Source organism: Amblyomma mixtum, chromosome 4, assembly GCF_055824585.1.
Source record: "Amblyomma mixtum isolate Tamu chromosome 4, ASM5582458v1, whole genome shotgun sequence".
NCBI lineage: Eukaryota > Metazoa > Arthropoda > Arachnida > Ixodida > Ixodidae > Amblyomma > Amblyomma mixtum.
In genome coordinates, this window is record NC_143015.1 from 154,776,447 (window position 1) to 154,797,988 (window position 21,542).

General features: G+C 49.6%; 2 protein-coding genes across 2 annotated transcripts in view; one reads left to right on the top strand and one right to left on the bottom strand.

The window, feature by feature from the left end:
- The window catches only part of Sans (SAM_USH1G_HARP domain-containing protein Sans), a 124,435-nt gene extending 109,722 nt beyond the window's left edge, over positions 1–14,713 (top strand). Inside the window, exons 2-5 of the mRNA XM_089540969.1 lie at positions 2,946–3,117; positions 7,534–7,728; positions 9,633–9,857; positions 12,281–14,713. Of these exons, the coding sequence (XP_089397095.1) occupies positions 2,946–3,117; positions 7,534–7,728; positions 9,633–9,857; positions 12,281–12,994 (1,306 nt within the window). The 3' untranslated portion in view covers positions 12,995–14,713. The remainder of the gene's footprint in view (positions 1–2,945; positions 3,118–7,533; positions 7,729–9,632; positions 9,858–12,280) is intronic.
- Positions 14,714–18,932: 4,219 nt separating this feature from the next.
- The window catches only part of Hpd (4-hydroxyphenylpyruvate dioxygenase), a 46,792-nt gene continuing 44,182 nt past the window's right edge, over positions 18,933–21,542 (bottom strand). The window contains exons 12-13 of the mRNA XM_089540970.1: positions 20,138–20,260; positions 18,933–19,119 (exon numbers count right to left, since the gene is read on the bottom strand). Coding sequence (XP_089397096.1) covers positions 19,042–19,119; positions 20,138–20,260 — 201 coding nt within the window. The 3' untranslated portion in view covers positions 18,933–19,041. The remainder of the gene's footprint in view (positions 19,120–20,137; positions 20,261–21,542) is intronic.

Sequence of the window (21,542 nt, forward strand, 5' to 3'; positions counted from 1 at the left end):
AATACAAAAAAAAAAGTCGCCTGCGTGCGGTTTGCTGCCCGGAACGTTAAAGAGCCTAAGGTAGCCTAAATTAATCCGGAACCCTCCACTGAGGAATCCCTCGTAGTGCATACGCAGTATAGGGACGTTAAACCCCAGGGACCATAAGTACATAACTTGTCGCATTCAGCCTCATTGTCTCTCAACTGCCTTTTTGGTTTGGTTTGGTTTATGGGGTTTAAGGTCCCAAAGTGACTCAGGCTATGAGGTACGCCGTAGTGGAGGGCTCCGGAAATTTCGACCACCTGGGGTTCTTTAACGTGCACTGACATTGTACAGCATACGCGGGCCTCTAGAATTTCGCCTTCATCGGAATTCGACCGCCGCGGCCGGATTCGAACCCGCGTCCTTCGGGTCAGTAGCCGAGCACCAGAACCACTGAGCCACCACGGCGGGCTGCCTTTTTGTTTTCCGTTTGTGAGATAGCTCACGTGACGACCGTTCACTGAGGCAGATGTTGTTATGTGTTCAAATTGCACATTACATGACCCATAATGGTGTACTGGCCAAGGTTTGGTGCAAAGTCCCGAGGGAGATGATGAAATGAGGCTGTCGCGGCGCCCGCAGCCATTCATATTCCGTTTGTTTCCCATTAAACAACCTATAGGCGCGGATTTGTGGGGCGCCCTTGGTGGGGGTGGCCCTATTTGCGCAATGTAGTTCTTGGACCTTCTTCGTCGAACAAAACGAAGCTTTTATAAAATTTTTCTCCGGTACGAATGGGGGGCGGAAGCCCGCCTTTAAAATCTCCCACTGAAACAATTACCGCTGTAGATGTTTCTAGTACTACTATTACTCCTACTTCTACTACTAGCCTACTAAACTCAGTGGCAAAGGCACAGGCAATTTTTTTTTTCATTATATAACCTTAGCATGCGCCATACCTCGTCATACTACTACTACTACTACTACTGCTACTACGACTACTACTACTAACACTACTACTACTACCACTATTCATTATATAACCTTAGCATGCGCCATACCTCGTCATACTACTGCTACTACTACTACTACTACTAACACTACTACTACTACCACTATTCCTACTACTGCTGCCACTACTATTACTTTTACTACTGCCAGACCAGACGTTCATGTCGAACTTTCAACAACTGAAGCCTTTCTTATAGAGAAAGAGCGCTGCGCTTCGAATTTCGACCCCATGACTGACAGCCCACTGCACGATTTTAGCGGCGCAAGGCGCATCCGAGGTGGACGAAGCGGCGAAAGACGCGTCGAACTGAACTTGGTTCGCGACGCGAGAGCCTCGTCGTTTGTCGGCTATCACCTCGCCGCTACCGACGACGTGTTTTGTTCCGAGCGAGGAAACGCGTGCGCTCACGACGTCGACGCGATAGCGGACGGCGTCGAAGACAAAGGAGGTCGAGAGAAGAACAAGCAAAATAGCGACGCCGTGCGTGCGCCTGGTAATGGATGGCGGTCTCACGGAGCAGGCTGCCTCTGCCAGTTCCTTGCTTGGTGTGCTCGTGCGAACCCGACAGGATGATGCGAGGCGTCGCGTGTCCGCGATTCTGCGGCGTTTATGGGAGTTTGCCATCCCCCTCCACGAGACCTCGGGGCCATTTCTGCTAGGCGTTTTGTGTACAGTGGCGCCATCTGGAGTAAAGACGAGTACACACGTCGGATCGTTGTCAGCGCTTCTCAAGGAACATCTTTTCGCGTGCCGCTGTGATGTGCAGGGAAAAATGAAAAAAAAAAAAAAAAAACTACAAAGAATGTGTGCTACATTGGAATCGTAGTAAACGCACGGATTTGTGCTTCGTAGAAGACGACGCTCTCCAGTGCACAGCGCGAGAGTGTGGTGCAGTTTAACACGAGGTGGGTTGGCTAGTGCTCTGTAAATAGTTATATAGGCTGCTGACCCGAAAGACGCGGGTTCGATCCCGGCTACGGCGGACGAAATTTCGACGGAGGCGAAATTCTAGAGGCCCGTGTGCTGTGCGATGTCAGTGCACGTTAAAGAACCCCAGGTGGTCACACAATTTCACATAAACTCCCATAGCTGGTTAGCCAGTTTCACACTAAAAAGAAGCACCACCCCGATTGTTCGACCTTCCCACGTACCTTTCCAAAGGCGGGGGTGGGGGGGGGGGGGGTATTGTTCTTCAATAGGTGTAAGGGTCCGTGATTTCATGCTCTCCAGTGTGTTGACTTTCACTGTTCATCTTGCGAATGAAGAATGTTCTGTTTGAAGAAGGATGGAAAGCTGGGCGAGTTTGTAATAATACATCGTGGGAGGGAACAGCGCGAACTGTCGTTGCTTCGTCTGTCGTTTTGTTCGCGCTGTTCCCTCCCACGATGTTCTGTTTGCTGTAGGTTGTGGTGGTTTTCATACGACCCACATCCTATAAGAACACCAATGTCCGGATCTAAGACCACGGCTAGGGCTTGAGCCGTCTGAAAGAAAACTTCGGCGGTTTCTGTCTGTTCACGGAAGCGGGCAGAGTGGGTGAGGGAACAAACGCGGGTTAATAACATCCTAGTCGAAATCAAGAGGAAGAAATGGGCTTGGGCAGGGCATGTAATGCGAAGGCAAGATAATAACCGATGGTCCTTAAGGGTAACGGAGTTAGTTCCAAGAGAAGGCAAGCGTATCGCAGGGAGCGGCAGAAAGTTGGGTGGGCGGATGAGATTAAGAAGTTTGCGGGGATACGGTGGCCGCAGCAGGCAAAGGATAGGGTCAATTGGAGAGACATGCATGGGAGAGGCCTTTGCCCTGCAGTGGCATAGTCAGGCTGACGATGACGATGATCTGTTGACGATCGAGTGACTGATAAAAGCTTCCTATAATACGCGCTCTTTACCGATTACACACTACCAAATTAGTTATGCTGGCTGTCATTGTGCGGCGTTTCTGACAAGCGATGGCTTCATTCGTGCAGGGGGGACCCGGACCGCTGCGACCACTTCGGCAGCACGGCCCTGCACTGCGCGGCGGCCAACGGGCACATCAACTGCGTCTCCTTCCTGGTCTCCTTCGGCGTCAACCTGTGGGCGCTGGACAACGACTTCCACACGGCCACCGACGTAGCCTCCATCAACCAGAGGGAAGAGGTGAGCGTCGGACTGCAGCTGTCCCCCAAAAAGGCATTAAAAGCACCAAAATTACCGAAGACATTTTGGAAATTCTAAAGTGCGCTCGGCGGCAGCCTCGTGGTCACCCCACTGCCGCTTCCCCGAACCGCTTGGCGCGGAATCACTGGGCCGCTTCGGAGCCATGCGTCTCACTCACTCAACTGCAACGAGACGTCTGGCGAAGGAGCGGCGGCGCGCTCGTTCTACAGCCACTGTGTGACGTCACGGTTTCTATGCACAGCTGCGCCCCCCACTGGCGCGCCGGTTGCTAAGGAGGGGAGGAGGCTGCGCCGCTGCGCGGAGGAGAGGCCGCAGTTGGCTAGGGTGCCTCGATGCGCGCGCCCTCTCCTCCGCTCTCGCATCGAGGCACTCTACAGTTGGCACGATTCCAGCGCACGGGCGGACTCCGCGAGCGTAAGCCATTTAAGGCTTTCGCCTTAAAACGCGTCGATGGCACAAAATGTAATTCCACGTGAGCAGTATAATACAGAAACGTGTAAAGCCCCTAAATAAACTAAAAGTAGCGACATCTCCTCCCTCCTCCTCCTATGCCGGCGCTCCTTCTCTCCGCTTCTCCCGGGCGCCGACGGTGGCGGCACCTAGGTCGGGAGCAGCTAGCAGACGCTCCCAACCGTCTCCTTTTGGCGCCCGGCAGACCGCGCACCCAAATGAACTTCGTGTTGCGTTTTGTGACTTGGCTTCGGTCAAAATGACATCATGAAATGAGAGATTGAAAAATCAGTTACTGTAATAACTGCCCAGACCAACGTTGGATTCCTTTATAGAAACTTCTTGTCCTTCGATCGCTTTGACTGCGGAGCACACGTTGGAAGTGGCGCGCGCGAGCGAGTTCGCGGCACTAGAGTGACTACCATCGTTCGACGAGTGGCTTTCTCGTCGCTCGCGCTTTGGCGCGCAGTGGACCGCGCACCCGCATGATTTTTGTTGCATTTTCTGCCTCCGATTCGGCCGCATTGAGATTGTGGCGTGGGAGATACAAGGCACGAAAAAAAATATAGAGCGGGACCTTTCATAACTGAAAAAAGAATACACAAGTGTTAACACGTCACCACTGCGCATTAAAAGCCATGAGGAGCTTTTCCAATGTCGAACTTTGGAAATCGTCTGGATCATTGCTCGCGCCCCTAGTGTTCATTTGACACCACCTATCCACGTTACATAGCTCCACGCAGCGTGATTTTCGCAGGAATTCGCCCCAGCGACGACGGCCTCAACCCAAAATGTCTGAAACTATGTTATACAGAGGTCCTTGCTTGCATTCTCAAGTATTATCCACGCAGATATCGAGTATTCAAGCGACAGGTGCGTTAATATGTCTAGGCACAGTAACGCCCGATTTCGGTTTAGAACGCTGCTTGAAAAATACGTTCAGCAATGCGCGCAACATGAAAGTTACACCTTAATCGCAAGCAGCATGAGCAGGAGGAGCTTCAACAGCAAGTAACACACCTTTGGTGTCGAGTTCGTGAGCGAAGGAGTGCAACTGTAACAAAACAAATACGTCTATAGCGATGCGCTCAACATGAAAGCTAAACCTGCACCGCGAGCAGCATGAGCAGCGTAGGCTCAAACAGCGAGTACCGCCCCTTTAGTATCGAGTTCGTGAGCCCAGGAGTCCCGCTGCAGCAACATAAATACGGCAAGCAATGCGCGCAACATCAAGCCTGGACCTTCATAGCGAGCAAGGTAAACGGCCGGGCTCAACCGAACGAGCCCGACTGAAACCAAGCCGACGCGCCGCGCAATGCGAGCAACATTAAACCTGCGCTTCAGCACGGCTTTCGTACCCGCTAGCGAACGAGTCTATTTAGAATCATGCCAAACGGCATTTAGTGCGAAGAAAGACCGAAGCCGCTGGCGCTTCACACCAAATCATCCGAAAAAACACGACTGGCAACTGAAAAACGACCACTTATCTCACAAGCACGCGGATCCACAACATTATCGAACTTTGCCCGGCCGATCTTGTGCTGCCAAACGTTTCGGCGAGCCGCCCTGCTTTTTCTGGAAGAAATTACAAAAAATCTTTTGCCACTGCTATCTCGGTTGTTGCATCCATACGCGCAACAGAAGCTCGGCACCGCCGCAACACGTACACGCCGTCAAAGATGAAAAAAAAAAACGCTTCCCGCCAAAACTGTTGCACAGAAAGAAAACGAAGCGCGACTCCCAGCCCCAGCAATGGCGCCGGCGTCTGGTGCTGAGCCAAAAAGCGCGCGCTAACACGTGACTACGACGCCTCGGCCAATGGGAGGCTCGATTCTCCGGCGGCGCGCCAGGAGAGGAGGAGTGTCGGAAAGTTCAAAGCTTTTCGCTACTTTTGTTTCATTGAGGGGCTTTAGAAACGTGTATAGCAAACTTGCATTCCACTCTTAACGCACATACTCCCATATGAGAGTAGAAAGGGAATAAACTGTCCTCTAGCACACTCCCCTTTAAGGGCAGGACATGCTGTCCAAGTCCAGGACTAGAATTCCATCACTAAATATGCGGAATGCTTACTCTTGGAAACGGAGGGACATTCCCACTGCAAATCATGATAACTTGATGCAGTTAGCGATGGGAGGAGACTTTCAAACGCGGTGCCGTAGTTCCTGATAATAGCAGAGAGCAGACTGAAACCTCGGTTAAAATCTCCGTAACTGCTAAAACTTCACATGTTGCGAAGAGAGAATTTGTTTCCGTTGGCAACCGTAAACATTCCGTATTTCTAATGGTGGAAATCTATCCAAGGGCTTAGGCCACATACCCTGCCTCGTAAAGGGAGTGCGATAGAGGACAGCTTAATCCCGTTTTACTTTGGTTTGGTTTGGTTTATTTGGGTTTAACGTCCCAAAGCGACTGAGGCTATGAGGGACGCCGTAGTGGAGGGCTCCGGAAATTTCGACCACCTGGAGTTCTTTAACGTGCACTGACATCGCACAGCACACGGGCCTCTAGAATTTCGCCTTCATCGAAATTCAGCCGCTGCGGCCGGGATCGAACCCGCGTCTTTCGGGTCAGCAGCCGAGCGCCGTAACTACTTAGCCGCCGCGGCGCGGTCTTCCGTTTTACTCCTCATGTGTTTATATTGTCCAGTTAAAATTAAGGGGAAGAAATGGACTGTGGCGGGAGATACATCTATGCACAGTGCACATGGCCGGCGGCCTATTACAACCGCAGAGGGGACACGATGAACTCAGTCAATGGTGAACACAGTCAAATAGAGTGATTAGCTGTGGAAATTTAGTGCGATAGCGTGTGCTGTGATTGGTGTTAGACGTAGGCAATATGAGGTCCCCGAGGGAGGTCACCGCCCTGTAAGTGCCTTTAACTCTGCTGCGGCTTTTGGTGCGTATATGCAGCATAAATATGAAAAAACACTTCTATACTTCTGACAGAAGCCAACAGCCGCAGAAACCAAGGGGCACAGGGGATTTTTTTTTGAATGAATTTATTTATTTTGTGATGTTGATCAATTTAGAATATTACTGAATATGTTATCGCTTAAAGCAAATTGGTTAGAAAGCAGAAGAAAAAACAACCACATGCCGCCGGTGGGATCCGAACCCACGACCTCCGAATTACGCGTCCGGTGCTCTACCTCTGAGCTACGGCGACGGCTGTCAAATCTTCTGCTTTCGGGGGTATTTATGTTTACAAGTAACCTAACCTTGAGAGTGTTCACCAGCGCCACCCACGTTCATAAGCGGCGGACGTAGAACGTCCTGAGTTACCGCAGGTGTGACGTAGAACGTCATCGAACGGAGAGGGTGGAAGCTGTGTAAGAACCCTCTTATGCTTCCTATGGCATCAAGGCTGCCAGAACCGAGGCCCTCGCTAAGCAATTAAGCAAACAAGGGAAGGGGAATGAGGGGCTCGTTATAAATATGACAGAAGCCAACAGCCGCAGAAACCAAGGGGCACAGGGGATTTTTTTAATGAATTTATTTATTTTGTGGTGTTGATCAATTTAGAATATTACTGAATATGTTATCGCTTAAAGAAAATTGGTTAGAAAGCAGAAGAAAAAACAACCACATGCCGCCGGTGGGATCCGAACCCACGACCTCCGAATTACGCGTCCGGTGCTCTACCTCTGAGCTACGGCGCATACTATACTTCGTCTTTCGTACTTCAAATGGCTACAAATTGTTCGTAATAACTCATATAATGCGTCCCACAAATGGTCTCTAGGAGACCACTTATGCTCAGCTTTCGATGGATGCGAGATAGAAACTCACCCGTGTGCTGTGCGATGCCAGTGCACGTTAAACAACACCAAGTGTTCGAAATTAATTGCGGAGCCGTCTACTACAGGGCGCCCCTCATCGCCCAGTGCGCAGCTTGGACTGTAGATGCCGCATTGCCGAGCGTGCCCCTGGTGTCGCGCAGGTGCTTCGGTTCCTGGACCAGGCGGTGTCCAAGCAGAGTGCCCTCAACAAGAAGCTCGTGCAGCGGCTCAAGGAGAAGGCCCTAAGGGACGCCGAAAAGCGCCGCAAGGGCTACCAGAAGCTCACGCGCAAGGCGGCCAAGAAGGCCGAGAGGGACGACAAGATGCTCGAGAAGCAGCGAAAGCGCATGGCGCAGGTGAGGTGCATGTATACACTCGTCAACTGCATAAAAGGGAACGCGCGAGTGCGTGGCTGATAGTCTCGAGCCCTACTTGTGGCGACACCCGGCGGCCACATTTCGCATCGTGGTGGATGGAGGAGGAGGAGGAAAAACTTTATTAAAGTGAAAGGGAGTTGTGCGAGCTTATGTTTTGGGTCTTCATTACAGGGCTCCACTGGCCTCAGCTGCCCTGGGGACCGGTTGTATAAAGGCCCGTTGGTCCTCCAGGTTATCGCTGGTTAGCAGCGCCTCCTATCGCTCAAAAGACGTGTTTGCCTTACCTGGTGGAAAAGGTTCTGCTGCCTTGCCTGCTCCTGGCAACTGAGGATCGCATCTCCCTTTCCACTTTGTTTCTGAAAGCGGTCATCGTGTATCGCCACAAGTATAGGGTTCGAGGTTATCTTCCACGTGCTCGCGCGTTCCCTTTCGCGAAGCTTATGACTGTACTTCGCGCGTAAAACAGAGAAGGTGGTGATAGAAGTCACTCCATAATTTCGCCGCTAGATTGGAATCTTTTTTTTTTATGTCGCAACTTCTTTCACAGCTTTCCTGCAACCACTGAAATCATTCCACGTGCCCATCGCATCTATCATTGTATACTAATAACCCCGATGCTATTCACCCAGAACGAGCTCATGGTAGAACACTTCGGCAGTCGGTCTCCTTGGGGGCTGCCCGTGACTGGAGTCACCTTTCAACTGAAGTAGCAGCACTTATCAACCCTTGCTTTCTTTCAAATCCGCCTTCTAGGAAACACCAATCCATGAGCGGAAACTATTGTCCAGCAGTGTAGATCGTACTTAATGTATTGCTGTCTACGCGCGCACCCCTCACTTAATGACCAGTGCATGGACCATTGAGCGGTGGAAAATGTACAGAAGTAAATCAAAAAATTAACCCACAGTTTCTCGATCCAAATGGTCGGAGCATATAAAGTAGTCTTTAGCGCACTTCTTGTGCAAGCGATGGGGCTTTTTACACGACGCTTGAGGTTCCCTTATCTGGTTTTTACTGCCGGCAATACCTCAGATGACCTACACTACAGTAATGATTGAAAGGTTTGATTCCGTAACCACAGCATTGCGATGAATGACGTGTTGAACGCATCCGGAGCGCTTCAGTGGCTCACGAGCACCCCATCGTGGCGTGCGGGCAAACTATAGCCTTCCCGCTGCTTTAGGGACAGGAAACGACCAGTAGTTATCAACACTGGCAGAGAGCGTATGTGCGGTGTAAGTTTTCTGACAGGGGTGAGTGATCAGAAGCGTGCTTTTAACGGGTGCAAAGTTATTCCTAGGGTCCTCTAAAGGGTGTAGGAGTCCATGCTATGCCTTTTTTTACCCTTATCTCACACCCTCTTTTCTTAAGAGTGCACGGGCGCCCCATCGTGGCATGCGAGCAAACTATAACCTTCCCGCTGTTTTAGGGGCAGGAACTGACCCGTAGTTATCAACACTGGTAGAGAGCTTAAGTAGGGTGTAAGTTTTCTAAAAGGGGGCAAGTGATCAGGAGCGTGCTTTTAACGGGTACAAAGTTATTCCTAGGGTCCTATAAACGGTGTAAAGGTCCATGCTATGCCCTTTTTACCCTTTCTCATACCCTTTTTTTATAGTGTACGAGTGCCCCATCGTGGCGTTCGAGCAAACTATAGTCTTCCCGCTGTTTTAGGGGCAGGAACCGAACCGCAGTTATCAACACTGGTAGAGAGCGTAAGTAGGGTGTAAGTTTTCTGAAAGGGGGTAAGTGATCAGGAATGCGCTTGTTCAAAGTTATTCCTAGAGACCTCTAAAGGGTGTAAAAGTCCATGCTATGCCCATTTTACTCCTTTCTCACACCCTTTTTTGTTAGATCGATGCATGAGGAGCCTCTTGCGTGCGCAGGTGGAGCTCCTGGTGGAGGCCAACAACGGCGTGAACAGCGCGCTCATCCCTCTGCACGTGGGCGACGGCCGGGGTACGCTGCAGCCGGCGCGGGCGCCCAAGTTCTCCGACATGGTGAGCACGGGTACCGCCACCACGGTCTCGAGCCGAAAGGGCCTGGGAGCAGTCTCCAAAAAGGTGCACCTGCGCAAGCAGAACACCGACCCTGGGGACAACTTCAACAAGGTACGTGCACCATATACTCCTGTACGTTGTTAAAGGGAACACCTGGTTATTCATTTTTATTTCACTGTGCTTTCTTTATTCAGTTTATACCCCGCTTAGCCCGAAGGCACTACAGGCACATGTCCTCAAAGGCACATGTCCAACATTCTCGCTCAAAAAATTTGAAAATTGGAAAATTGTAAGATACTGTTATGAAAATTTTTAAGGTAATAGTCCATTCTTTGGATATATTTAGCAGGAACTTTGTCTTAAAGTGTTTCTGTCGGTCACATCGATCAGTGAAGACTGCCAGATAAAACCAATGGGGAACGCTTTTAACGACACCAATAACATTAAAGTATTAAACATGCAAAAGTGCCGTCGGGTGATCTGCGGATATATTGATTGTTGTAGTGAAAGCTTACATTATATGAAAAAAAATGCGTTCATAAACGGTTTACCCTTTCAAAAATGCTTTTTGTCCAGAATTGTTGGGTATGATCACAGTAGGCACACGCCTATATGTAACGGTCCAAACAACCACAGTTTTGACCATACAGAAAGCAAAAGTAGAAAACTAACATGAAGAACACGTTAGTCACGTTAGAACACGTTAGAACGCGTTAGTTTAGAACATGCAGACTTTCGGCAACTATTTGTAATGATTGGGCTAGGATGATTATAGCGATGCTTGCTCTAAATGCGCAGTGAAATTTTCAGCTGTTGGCTGTGCTGTAGTGGGAGGGTTTCACCTGTTGTACTAGCAGATAACTCGTGTGAAATGACTTACCTATACCTGTTTATCAATTTATGCAACCTAAAAGGGCCCGGAAAAGGGTGCATTGCATTAAAGGTAGCGTAAATCGACGTCAAACCTATAGGGCTTCCAGCATTGCGCAGAAGCAAGAAAAAGCGAAATAAACAGGTGATGCATTCGAGGTCAGGTTTTGCCATCCATCTGGCTTCTAGGTCTAGATGGCTGTGCTTTCGTGTAAAACCCAGCAGGTGTGACCAGGTGTGACTGTATGATGACAGCAAAACGATATGCAACAACTGTGCACATTACGTGTCGCAAACACTGGGAATGATTACACATGTGGTTATTAGGCTAACTTACTTGGTTATAAGTTGCAAAAGTGTCTAAGGAGCGATGTCGCTTTCTTACTTTGCGTAAGGTGAAATTGTGAGGCTGACAATTGAAAAGCAAACGTTACCTTGGAGAGATCATTAAGTGAGGCTAGAACTCATAACTGGGAGGTGTGCCATTGGCTTAATCACTGATGCATTTTCAGCTTTGTTGGGTGCATGGTGTACTATGCACTACTCTACTCACTATGTACTACCGTGTGCACTATGTACTACTCCTTATTGCCTCCCCACCCTGCGATACGGCCGCCCCTAAAACGAAGTGCAACTTTTATCCTGGGCACGCCGCTGTATTCTAAAAGAGTATGTTAAGTGTACGAAGTGGAAACGTTTCAAGTAACCGAGGACCCTTCCCCGAAAGCAATGAGGCGCATATACTATAGACATGCATAGGAAACTGAACTGCAAAAGTTTGTTTGGTAGCTGCCTTAATCACTTTGTAGAAAGCTTGTATTCGGAGGCGTTGATGTCGTGATCTTTTCCTGGCAACCGAACTGTTCCGGACAGGAGCGAATAAATGAGGTGTACGGATTACCGGCGTCACTGTGGTCGCCATTTTGTTGCCTCTGGAGCAGGCCAGCGGCGCGTCTAAGGGGAATATTAAGGGGATTAGAGGGATTATTGCCTCCTACTCCAGCCAGCACTGCCGAAGCACTGGACAACAAAATGGCGCCCGTGACGGCACGTGAAGGCACCCTTTAGTCTTTCTTTATATATTTTTGGGGTAGCTCGGCCGCAGTACTGCTGAAACGTAGCTTCCCAGTGTAGCAGCTGCACAAGGACAAACGGTAGGTGCGTTTGATGAGAATCAGAAGTAATGGTTGGTTTATGGTTTATGGGGTTTAACGTCCCAAAGCGACTGAGGCTATGAGAGACGCCGTAGTGAAGGGCTCCGAAAATTTCGACCACCTGGGGTTCTTTAACGTGCACTGACATCGCACAGTACACGGGCCTCTAGAATTTCTCCTCCAAAGAAATTCCAGCCGCCGCGGCTGGGATCGAACCCGCGTCTTTCGGGTCAGCAGCCGAGCACCATAGCCACTGAGCCACCACGGCGGCAATCAGAAGTAATGTTGGCTTGCTTGTTCAAATGAGCTACAGTTTAGTACACAGGCTAACGAGGCTGGGATAAACAGCCTTACCGACGACCCGTTTTCACATATGTATGCAACCGGGCCAACCGCCGGCGTAGTGTCGCGTACGTGACCTGTACCGCAACGTTGCAACTCGTGGTCGACACTGTATTGGCAAACCAGTTTCGAAAGTTCTTTGTATACTGAGAAACACTGTTCAAACAGACGCAGGTGCGAGGCATCGGCAACGACGGCAAGAAGTCCGTCCGCTCCCTGACGGGTCTTCAACGCGACGCCGAGGTCGTCTTCGTGCCCAAGGGCTGCGCCGAGGAACCGCTGCTGTCCTCTTCGCGACCGGGGCTACCGGACTTCCTGGACGGACCCGGGGACCTGTCGCGGGCCCTGAGCGAACCCGACCTGGGCGCCCACCCTGACTCTGGTCTCGGGGAGGACGAGCCCGTGACGGGCTCGAGCATGTTCGAGCGGCCGGGCTTCGGGAGCGTCGCCTTCCGGAACTCCATCTCGGGCACCCTGCTGTCGCTGCCTTCTTGCCGCATGGACGACGAAGAGTGCAGCATTGCCTTGCCGTGCGGCAGCGTCGTGGACTCCATTGGCTCGGCGGGCAGTCTGGCCCAGAGGCAAAGCGTTCTGCCATGGGACGACTGCGAAGACGTCTACTACGAGGAAGACGAAGAAGAAGAAGAGGACGGGAACGCGACTCCGGCTGTGGTGGTCTTCTTGGCTGCGCATGGGTTGGCCGAATACGTGGACCTGTTCTCGAGAGAAAAGGTAGACCTAGACGCGTTGATGCTGCTGGGAGAGGAAGACTTGAAGGCTATGGGCGTACCGCTGGGCCCCCGGAAGAAACTGCTTAGAGCGATGGAGCAGAGGCGGGTAGCCTTCGAAGACCCCGGTGAAGTGGCTGATTCGAGGCTCTAGCTTGGAAAGGGGGGCACTCTTTGTGGACAGTTTCGTTATAATGCCTTGTGTGCATGCGTGTATGTGTGTGATGCCAATCTGCGAGTGACATGTGCTAACTTGAAGCCAACGTGATTCTCCTGCCATGGATGAACTCAGATGTGGACTTGTTTCCACATTTCTTGAACCTGAGACAACAGCTGAGCACGTCTTCCTGGTGGTGAACTGCTTTATTCACTAAACTGTGCCGATGAAATCGCCTGTTAAGAAACTCCAAAAGCATCTGAATCCTAACGTATGGCTTGAACATCAGCCCTGTGGGGTAGGAAGAATGGAGAGTTGAAATAGGATTTCACCTGATGATTTACTGCAGTAGCTGCAGTGTTTTCTCTAATCTGGCAGCTGTCGTATGCTTTGTAGACCATGTTATATGTGAAAGGCATGAGAGCTAAGCACATTGGTGCAATTCAGGAGGACACATTGTTAGATAAGTCAATGCATGTTGACTAGAACGAGGAGGTTTGCACAAACAAGGGTATAACAACAAAAGACATGGCGAGCAATATGCTGTGTGTGTTGCCATTTAGTAAGTTTGTGCTTCCCTATATGCGCTGTGCATCTCAAGTGCTGTTGTTTTTTTTTTTGAAGTTAAGGGTGAATACTTTCTTTCTTATAAAAGAAAGACCATAGTCAAGATTTTTATGAGTTTCCTGGAGACACCAGCTAATGGTGCATGACTTTCTGACTCAGGCAGCGGGAAGAAATGGTAGGAGATGCCTTGTAAGGACATGACTTTCCTTGGTCATGCCTTATTTTACAGGATGGGACTTATTTTGCTGACCGTAGCCTTCAGCACTGTTGGTCTTGCAAACAAGAGCCGATAATATTTTGTGGTTTTTTCAGCACATTTGTTCTTGAAAAAGTGCTTTTTTTATCAGCCTATGTTGCCTTCTCCATGCATACCTGTACCACTGCTGATATGTGATATGGGGATGGCTCAGTTCTGAAAAAACCTTGAGCTACCTTTTGTGTAAACTGTTCACAGTGCGTGGCACTTTACAGCAGATTCTGACCTAAGCTTAGGAGCTGGCTCCAAGAAAAGACACTGAAGAAGGCCATGGGTAAAAGGACAATTGGAAAGTCACTTGAAGGATACCAATAATACCTTGAAGACCATGACAGCCATGTAACTTGTTAAAATATTCCAAAGTGTGCACATTTTATTGCTTAGCTTTTCACTCCTCAGAAGTAAGATGTGACTGCTTGCATTTACTTCAAGCTGGAATGATAATGCTACCTTTTACTTCGCTGCGTACGAGCTTCAGCAACTCTGGTTGCTCTGTGCCAGTCAGTGCCTATGATGCACTCTTCTTATGTACAGAAGACATTCACTCACTAGATCGACTAGCACTGTGCACACGCCTGCACTGAGTTTTGAATTATTTTCATTATCTTGTATCTGGATTGCGATATCACTGTGTATTGGTTTAAAATCGAGGGTGTTGTGAGGCACGACCTGACATGGCCTTCAACATCTTTATTTTCAAGCGTTTTGTTGCGTCAGAAAACTTGCAAAATCTTCAGTGTGTACCGAATGAGCTGGTACATTGATGACTGAGTGCACTGAGTGTTCAATTTCTTCCATTGTGGCTACAAGGCACAAACATGATGGCATGCTGTTCAAAAGTGTGAAGAGCATGTTGTGAATGCTGAAATCCTGAAATAAACGGATGAGCCAAATTTGCTGTATATTCATTCCGGAGAGATCTACCCGCAATAGATGATTAGGAAGGGTCTTGTGTCTGAGTGGCAGGTTCTCGTTAGTCCTGTTCTTGTAAGCTGTTTCCTACAAAACTCCTAAGGATGGCGCACTTAGTGCTATATGCAGTTGGGGCGGTAAAGGAACGCTGCCGCCGCGAGCTGACGTGCAGCACATCGGCTCCGCCGGTTTACATGGCGTGGTGGCCGAACGTTGCACCAAACCCCGCCGGACCTGCAGGAAATCTACTCACCAAGACTCCGGGAGTACGAAGAGACAGCTTGCTCTCAGGTGGGCCCCTCCAAACTTCTTTGTCCATCCGAAAACGGACCAAGCTACGAGGGAGAGTTAAGCCTAACTGCGGCTGGAAGCCACTAGGACAGGGCCGCCCCCCAAGATTTCAAGATGACAACCGAACGTACAGAGAGGATACGGTCCCGATTGTCCGTTATTGTCACACCCGGTACGGCAGCAGCACTCAGTCCTAAAAGAACGCAACAGTGCCCGCCTAAGGGCCGTTTCACATGCATGCGATTCTCGCCTGCGACGCTGCGAATTCTGTCTGTCTGCGACTGGGGAGGGCCGTCGGTCTAGCCGCAGACGGCCTGCGACCAAGTTCCGTCCGGTTGGAATCCAGTCGCAGTGTCGGTGTGTTCGCTCTGCGACTGACCAATGGGCAGCGCCGAGACGGCACGTGACGTGACGTCACGCGCCGTCTCGGCGTGGGGTCACGTGGGAGCTGTTCGCGCGGCGTAAGCAAAACTCTTTATTCTAATCAGAACATACGACATATTGCCTTGCATATAAAAACACGCTGGTCATAACGTCAACACATTCCGTGCAGCGTTTCTGTCGCGTTTAATCGTGGGTTGCCTATGCGAACATCGAGCAGCCTTGCGTGTCCCTCCGACCGAATTCGCTGTGTACGCGTTGCATGTGAAAGCACTGTGCGAAAATCGCACTGCGGCGGCACCGACTAGGCCGACTATTTTCGTTCTAGTCGCAGCATGTGAAACGGCCCTAAGCCAACTCATCGAACGCCGCGCGCACGGCGCGAACGAGAATGCGGCATCAGGTGGCGGACAAAAGATGAGCTCACCCGGCGAGCTAGCAGCAGCTGCACCGCACGAAAAACCCGCTACAGAAATATGGAAAAAGTCAAGACCGCTCTCGAAACTACCTTCGGAAGACATCGTCATCATTGTAAAACCCAAGGTTACGGTCGCCTTGAAAGACATCCTGTCAGGTGTAACACTAGGAAAAGCCCTCGCAACATATTTAAATGACCAGGAAGCAACCAACGCGCTCAACATCTTGCCGATATGGGAACAGAATCTCATTACAATGAAATTCTGTTCCGATACCCAAGGTGGCGGCAGTGAAACTCTTCGACAAAGTGTAACCTAGCGAGGCGGAGAGATTGCCGAAGTCCGTAAGCTGGGGAAGACTAACGTGGCAGTGATCACCTTTGTGGGGACAACTATGTCGCGTTCTGTCCGCTACAACCAGACAGTGACCACAGTGAGACCCTAGAGACGCACCATATCTGCGTGTGCACAATGTGGAACAGTGGGACACCTAGCGGACACCTTGCCCAGGACAGGCGACATATGTGGAATCGGCAGATTGGAAACCCCACTGGAAGAGGGGGGGAACCCGGGCCCAGCACGATTGCCTACCAAAATGTGTGGTCTGTCAACAGGCGCGCATCACTAACTCAGAAGCGTGTACAGCTAAATATATCCCCCAGAGAAATGATGGAAGGGGAACCTGCAAGACCCTCCCCAGAAGGCGCCAAGAACGAAACCGCAGCAGGGACACAAACACAAAGAGTGTTACACACGAACAACATTCGAAGCAAGTGCCAACCAACCAACTCATGAACTTGAACTATAGCAACATAGAACAACATTTTCGAGCTCTTCCTGGACTCAACACAGACCACGCACGGCAGGTGGCGCGGCAACAACGACCGGCAAGCAGTTGGGCATCGGTAGCTTCCCAGGCATCGGTAGCACCCCAACATGCCGGGCTGGAGAGACGGAGGCAGAATATAAAAAGCAAAAAGGTACAAAATGAAATTCTAATGCTCAAAATTGGAGCCCTAGTGGACAGGCTCGCCATAGGGTCCCCTCAACCATCTAACCTCATCTTAAAGCAGCGCGATATGTGTCACAGGACGAGTGAAAGAAACAAGAGACGACGCGAGCGCAATCTAACAACTGAATTTTATTCCTAGAAGGGTTAGATATATAAGCACCAAACACAAAGACACATCGCGATAGCCCCCACAAAACCCGTACGCGCATGTAGCGAAACGCAAAAACGCCTCATCCCAACAAAGCCATTCAGCATCTTAGCACATGACAAGCACCCGCTATCACCCTGTCGCCACACATCATCCCGAAAGCGCGAATCTCTTTTTCCACGAGATTAATGGAAGGCGAGGCGACACATGTTTCAGACTCCTGGCCTATCAGAAACGCCTCAACTAACTCCCTGCAGGTCCGATCTGGGTGACTGAACAAGATATTAGTCCTGTCCAAATGGGGGAAACAAACTTTACACTTCCGGCAGTGCAAAGCCAGGTTCGATGACACTGTCCCTTTCACTGACCTGCGGTGCTCAAACAGCCGCTCATTACAGCTGTCTGGCCGATGTACTACGTCTTGCCGCAGGAAAGCGGTATAGAATAAACCACTCCAGTGTTGCAAACGACCGGTGGTTTTTTGTGGGAAACTGTGCATTCATTCCTCGCTTGGTCGTCCCGGCACTCAATCTTCCTGCTTACCGCACTGCAGACTCTGCTCAGCTTATTCTTCGCTGTAAAAACCACTTTCACTCCAAATCTCGACCCTACTTTCTTCAACCGGTGTGACATTCCATGTACGTGCGGAATCGCCACGGTTCTTGTAAGCGTGCCGTCTTTTTCTTTTGCTAGACTAACGCCCCTAGTCAGTATCCTCTCGGATATTAGAGCCAGAGCCATATCCGGATAACCAGCGTCCCTCAGCCTCTGAACCTGCCCCTGGAAGCTAGTCTGAACCCTATGGGAGCACGATTTCCGCAATGAAGCTGTGAGACATGCAATCGCTATTCCCGCCTTGACCAACCTAGAGTGCTCCGAATTGAAACTGAGGAGCGGCTTAGCTGTTCTTGGGTTATATTCCCAACACATTCCTGTGTCAAGGTAATTGACTTTGAGGTCAAGGAACTGAATCGAACCCCAGTCTGGTAATTCAAACGTGAAACACAGACCCTGGCTCCTCTCTTTGAAAATCTTAATGACATCGGTAACACTCCTGGGGGACCCTTGGTTCAGAAACACTAAAAAATCATCAGCATAGCGAAACACTTTCACAGCTACGTCCTCAAGATCTTCATCCAGCCTCATGTCCATCCTGCTGAGGAAAATGTCACTCAACACCGGGGCGAGCCGAGACCCAATACACACACCAGACGGTTGGACGAAAATTTTCTCACCCCATTCAACGTCGGTCGAACGCAAGTAAAAGTACAGAAGTTCAAGAAAGCGAGAGGGGCCATGGCTATACTGAATAGCAGTGCTGATAGGACAGCACCTTGTGGAGTGCCTTTGTCAGGTGTTTGGAAGGGAGACGATCTAGTAGATCCGATGCCTATTGTGACTGTACGGGCAGTGCGGAAGATGGAGATATATTGGAACATGCGAGATCCGCAGTGTATCTGATTTAGAACATGATGCTAGTTTTGTTTTTGTTTTGTTTTGTTTTTTGTTTTTGGCGCAATGGCATCTAAGGTATCTATCTGTTTTAGACCTAGGATTGCAGAATGGGAAATGTCAAAGGCGCCCATAATGTCAAGCGTTAGAAGGTTCTCTCCGCCACGGGTATCCCCGTGAGGGCTGGGGAAGCGGTCACTTTCTACTGATTCTTATATCGCAAACACATTTAGGAGTAACGTAACCAAGGCAATAAAAATAGTCAAAGACTTAATAGCATTGATAATAGCACTTCGTCCTCTTTGTTTTCGCACATGAATATTAGGTCTGGAAATTTTCGGAAGAAAAAATACTTGCAAGTTAAGGGCTCGTCCCGAGTCCTTTTTTGCTGTGGCGCGGTATATGTAGTACAATAGCATATGTATGCATATGTTCATTCGTGGAATAAGGGTCCGAAGCATTATTCAGACGTTCGATACTGATGACACTGACAAACTGGGTAAGAAAAACCAGATTCGGATTTGTGTTTATTTTCAGGCAAAGTATTCTGATTGAGCCGCAGAGATTCCGCACATTGAGTCTTCGAGGCAGACGCGTTGTCTGTCCATCTCAGTAGAGGTTTCCTCTGGCCTCCTGTTCCGCTTCGATGGCTTCGAACAGGGACTTGAAGTTGCCGGCTCCGAATCCCTGCGTGAACGTACGAAGGAAAGGATTACAAATCTGTAAGACCAGTATATTCAGTTAGGAGAGTAGCTGCAGCTCACTGACACCCACCCAACCGGAATCATACGGCTGCAAAGGTAAGCACCACACCGAAATCTTGACGTAGGCTGGTGTATGCACAGCAGACGAATTGTCTGTTACAGATGACGCCAGATGCCGGCAACGGAAAAAAACAAACGTAAGGCACACAATCCCCAAGTGGTTTATGGTTTACGGGGAGGTTTAACGTCCCAAAGCGACTCAAGCTATGAGGGACGCCGTAGTGAAGGGCTCCGGAAATTTCGACCACCTGGGGTTTTTTAACGTGCACTGACATCGCACAGTACACGGACATCTAAAATTTCGCCTCTAGAGGCCCGTGTTCTGTGCGATGTCAGTGCACGTTAAAGAACGCCAGTTGGTCGAAATTTCCGGAGCCCTCCACTACGGCGTCCCTCATAACCTGATTTGGTTTGGTTTATGGGGTTTAACGTCCCAAAGCGACTAAGGCTATGAGAGACGCCGTAGTGGAGGGCTCCGGAAATTTCGACCACCTGGGGTTCTTTAACGTGCACTGACATTGCACAGTACACGGGCCTCTGGAATTTCTCCTCCAAAGAAATTCAACCGCCGCGGCCGGGATCGAACCCGCGTCTTTCGGGTCAGCAGCCGAGCACCATAGCCACTGAGCCACCGCGCAGTCGCTTTGGTACATTAAACTCCCCATAAACCATAAACCACTTCGGGATTGTGTGCCATACGTTTAAAAAAGCTGTATGATGCAATATCCTCATACAGGTTTGTCATACAAGTGTCATACATTTTTACAGAATCATACATGTGTCATACAAATGTCATACAATTTGCAAGACAAAGCCTGTGTGAGGTCATTGCATCATACAGCTTTTTTTCAGTAGAACTGCCGCCCGGAAACCAGTGTGTCCTACAGCCATGCTCTGAATCTGCAATGGCCTGTAACGCAGGGGGCAGCAGGTATACTCACGCTGTGGTTGTGCCTCTGGATGACCTCCAGGAAGAGGGTGGGGCGATCCTGCATGTTCTTGGTGAAGATCTGCAGCAGGTAGCCGTTGTCGTCGTAGTCGATCAGGATTTTCAGCTTCTGCAGCTGTTGGGGTGCGAACAGACGCGACAGTGCGCGAGATTATTACTGGCTCAAAAACAACGCTCCAGGGAGAGAAAGGAGAAGGCGTAAGGTTGTGCCATGGAACGTTGCGTAAAAGAAATAGGCTCGATGGCCGATAGTGTGACCAATCAATTAGAGATGCTGATGTACGCCATTCCCCAGGTCAACCTGGCAAAAGTTACATAAACTGAATCCAGATGAACCTCTGAAGCTGAAGAAGCCCCGATATTACTTCGTTATAGCTGTAGCTTCGTTATAGCCCGTGTTGACCGTGCTTCCAAGGGGAACCGTAATTCCTTCGTTATATCCATTATTTCGCTATAAACTGTCTCGTTATAACGAGGTTCGAGTGTATAAAGTTACGTTATTGAAGCAACCCGCGTCAGAAGGAAAAGCGAATGCTTGTGTTCGCCGTTCATTGCCTTCACCGACGGGGATTTGAATAGTTTGAAAGCACGTGCAAGTCCACGCGTTTTTTGCACGCCATGCTGACACCTTCAGACATCGATCGCCACTTATATTCACAATATTTCTATTGGCTCAGATAGTCTGCATACATAGAGAAAGCCAAGATGTTTTAAAAGGTGATGCACACGATGTTAATGATCTGCAGGGTCCTAAAAATATCCGCCATGCCATATCCTAAACAGTTGGCTATAATGGGTCAAGCCTGCCATGTTCTTCCAAAGTCGGCAGTACACTGGCAAGGCGCGGACAACGTTGTCCTGTTAGATAGAACGGTTTGTAAACATTTTATGTATATTGGTTTTCGGTGGTCCGTAACATCGTAACATTGTCCCGTCAGTTAACAAGCTTACTGTGCCAAAGTGGTCGTACTAACGCTTCGTTGAAATACCGAAACGCGGTTTCACCGTCACAGCTCGCAAAACTTATCTGCATTGGTAGACGTACGTATTTTATAGCTATGCAAAAATTTCCAGCCGGTCCTTCCTAGAGTTAATGTATAGCAACGCTTATGGATACAGTACCTAGCGTTGCGCGTAGGTCCGGCTTATTGCTTCCCCAAGTATCCAAATTTTGAGGGAAAGCCGCAACTCTTGCATGCAGGAGGCGGACTTGGTGCAGTGGATAGAATGAGTGCAGGCTCAATCCACTTGATTCTGGCTGCCGAGCTTTATTCTAGGCAGATTACTACAGCATTGAATGACTCAGCTTGCTATAGAAGTGCTCGGCTGCACGACGGTACAACGACGGCCTATCTCGATAACTTACGAACAAAACACTCGCCATTTATTTATTTATT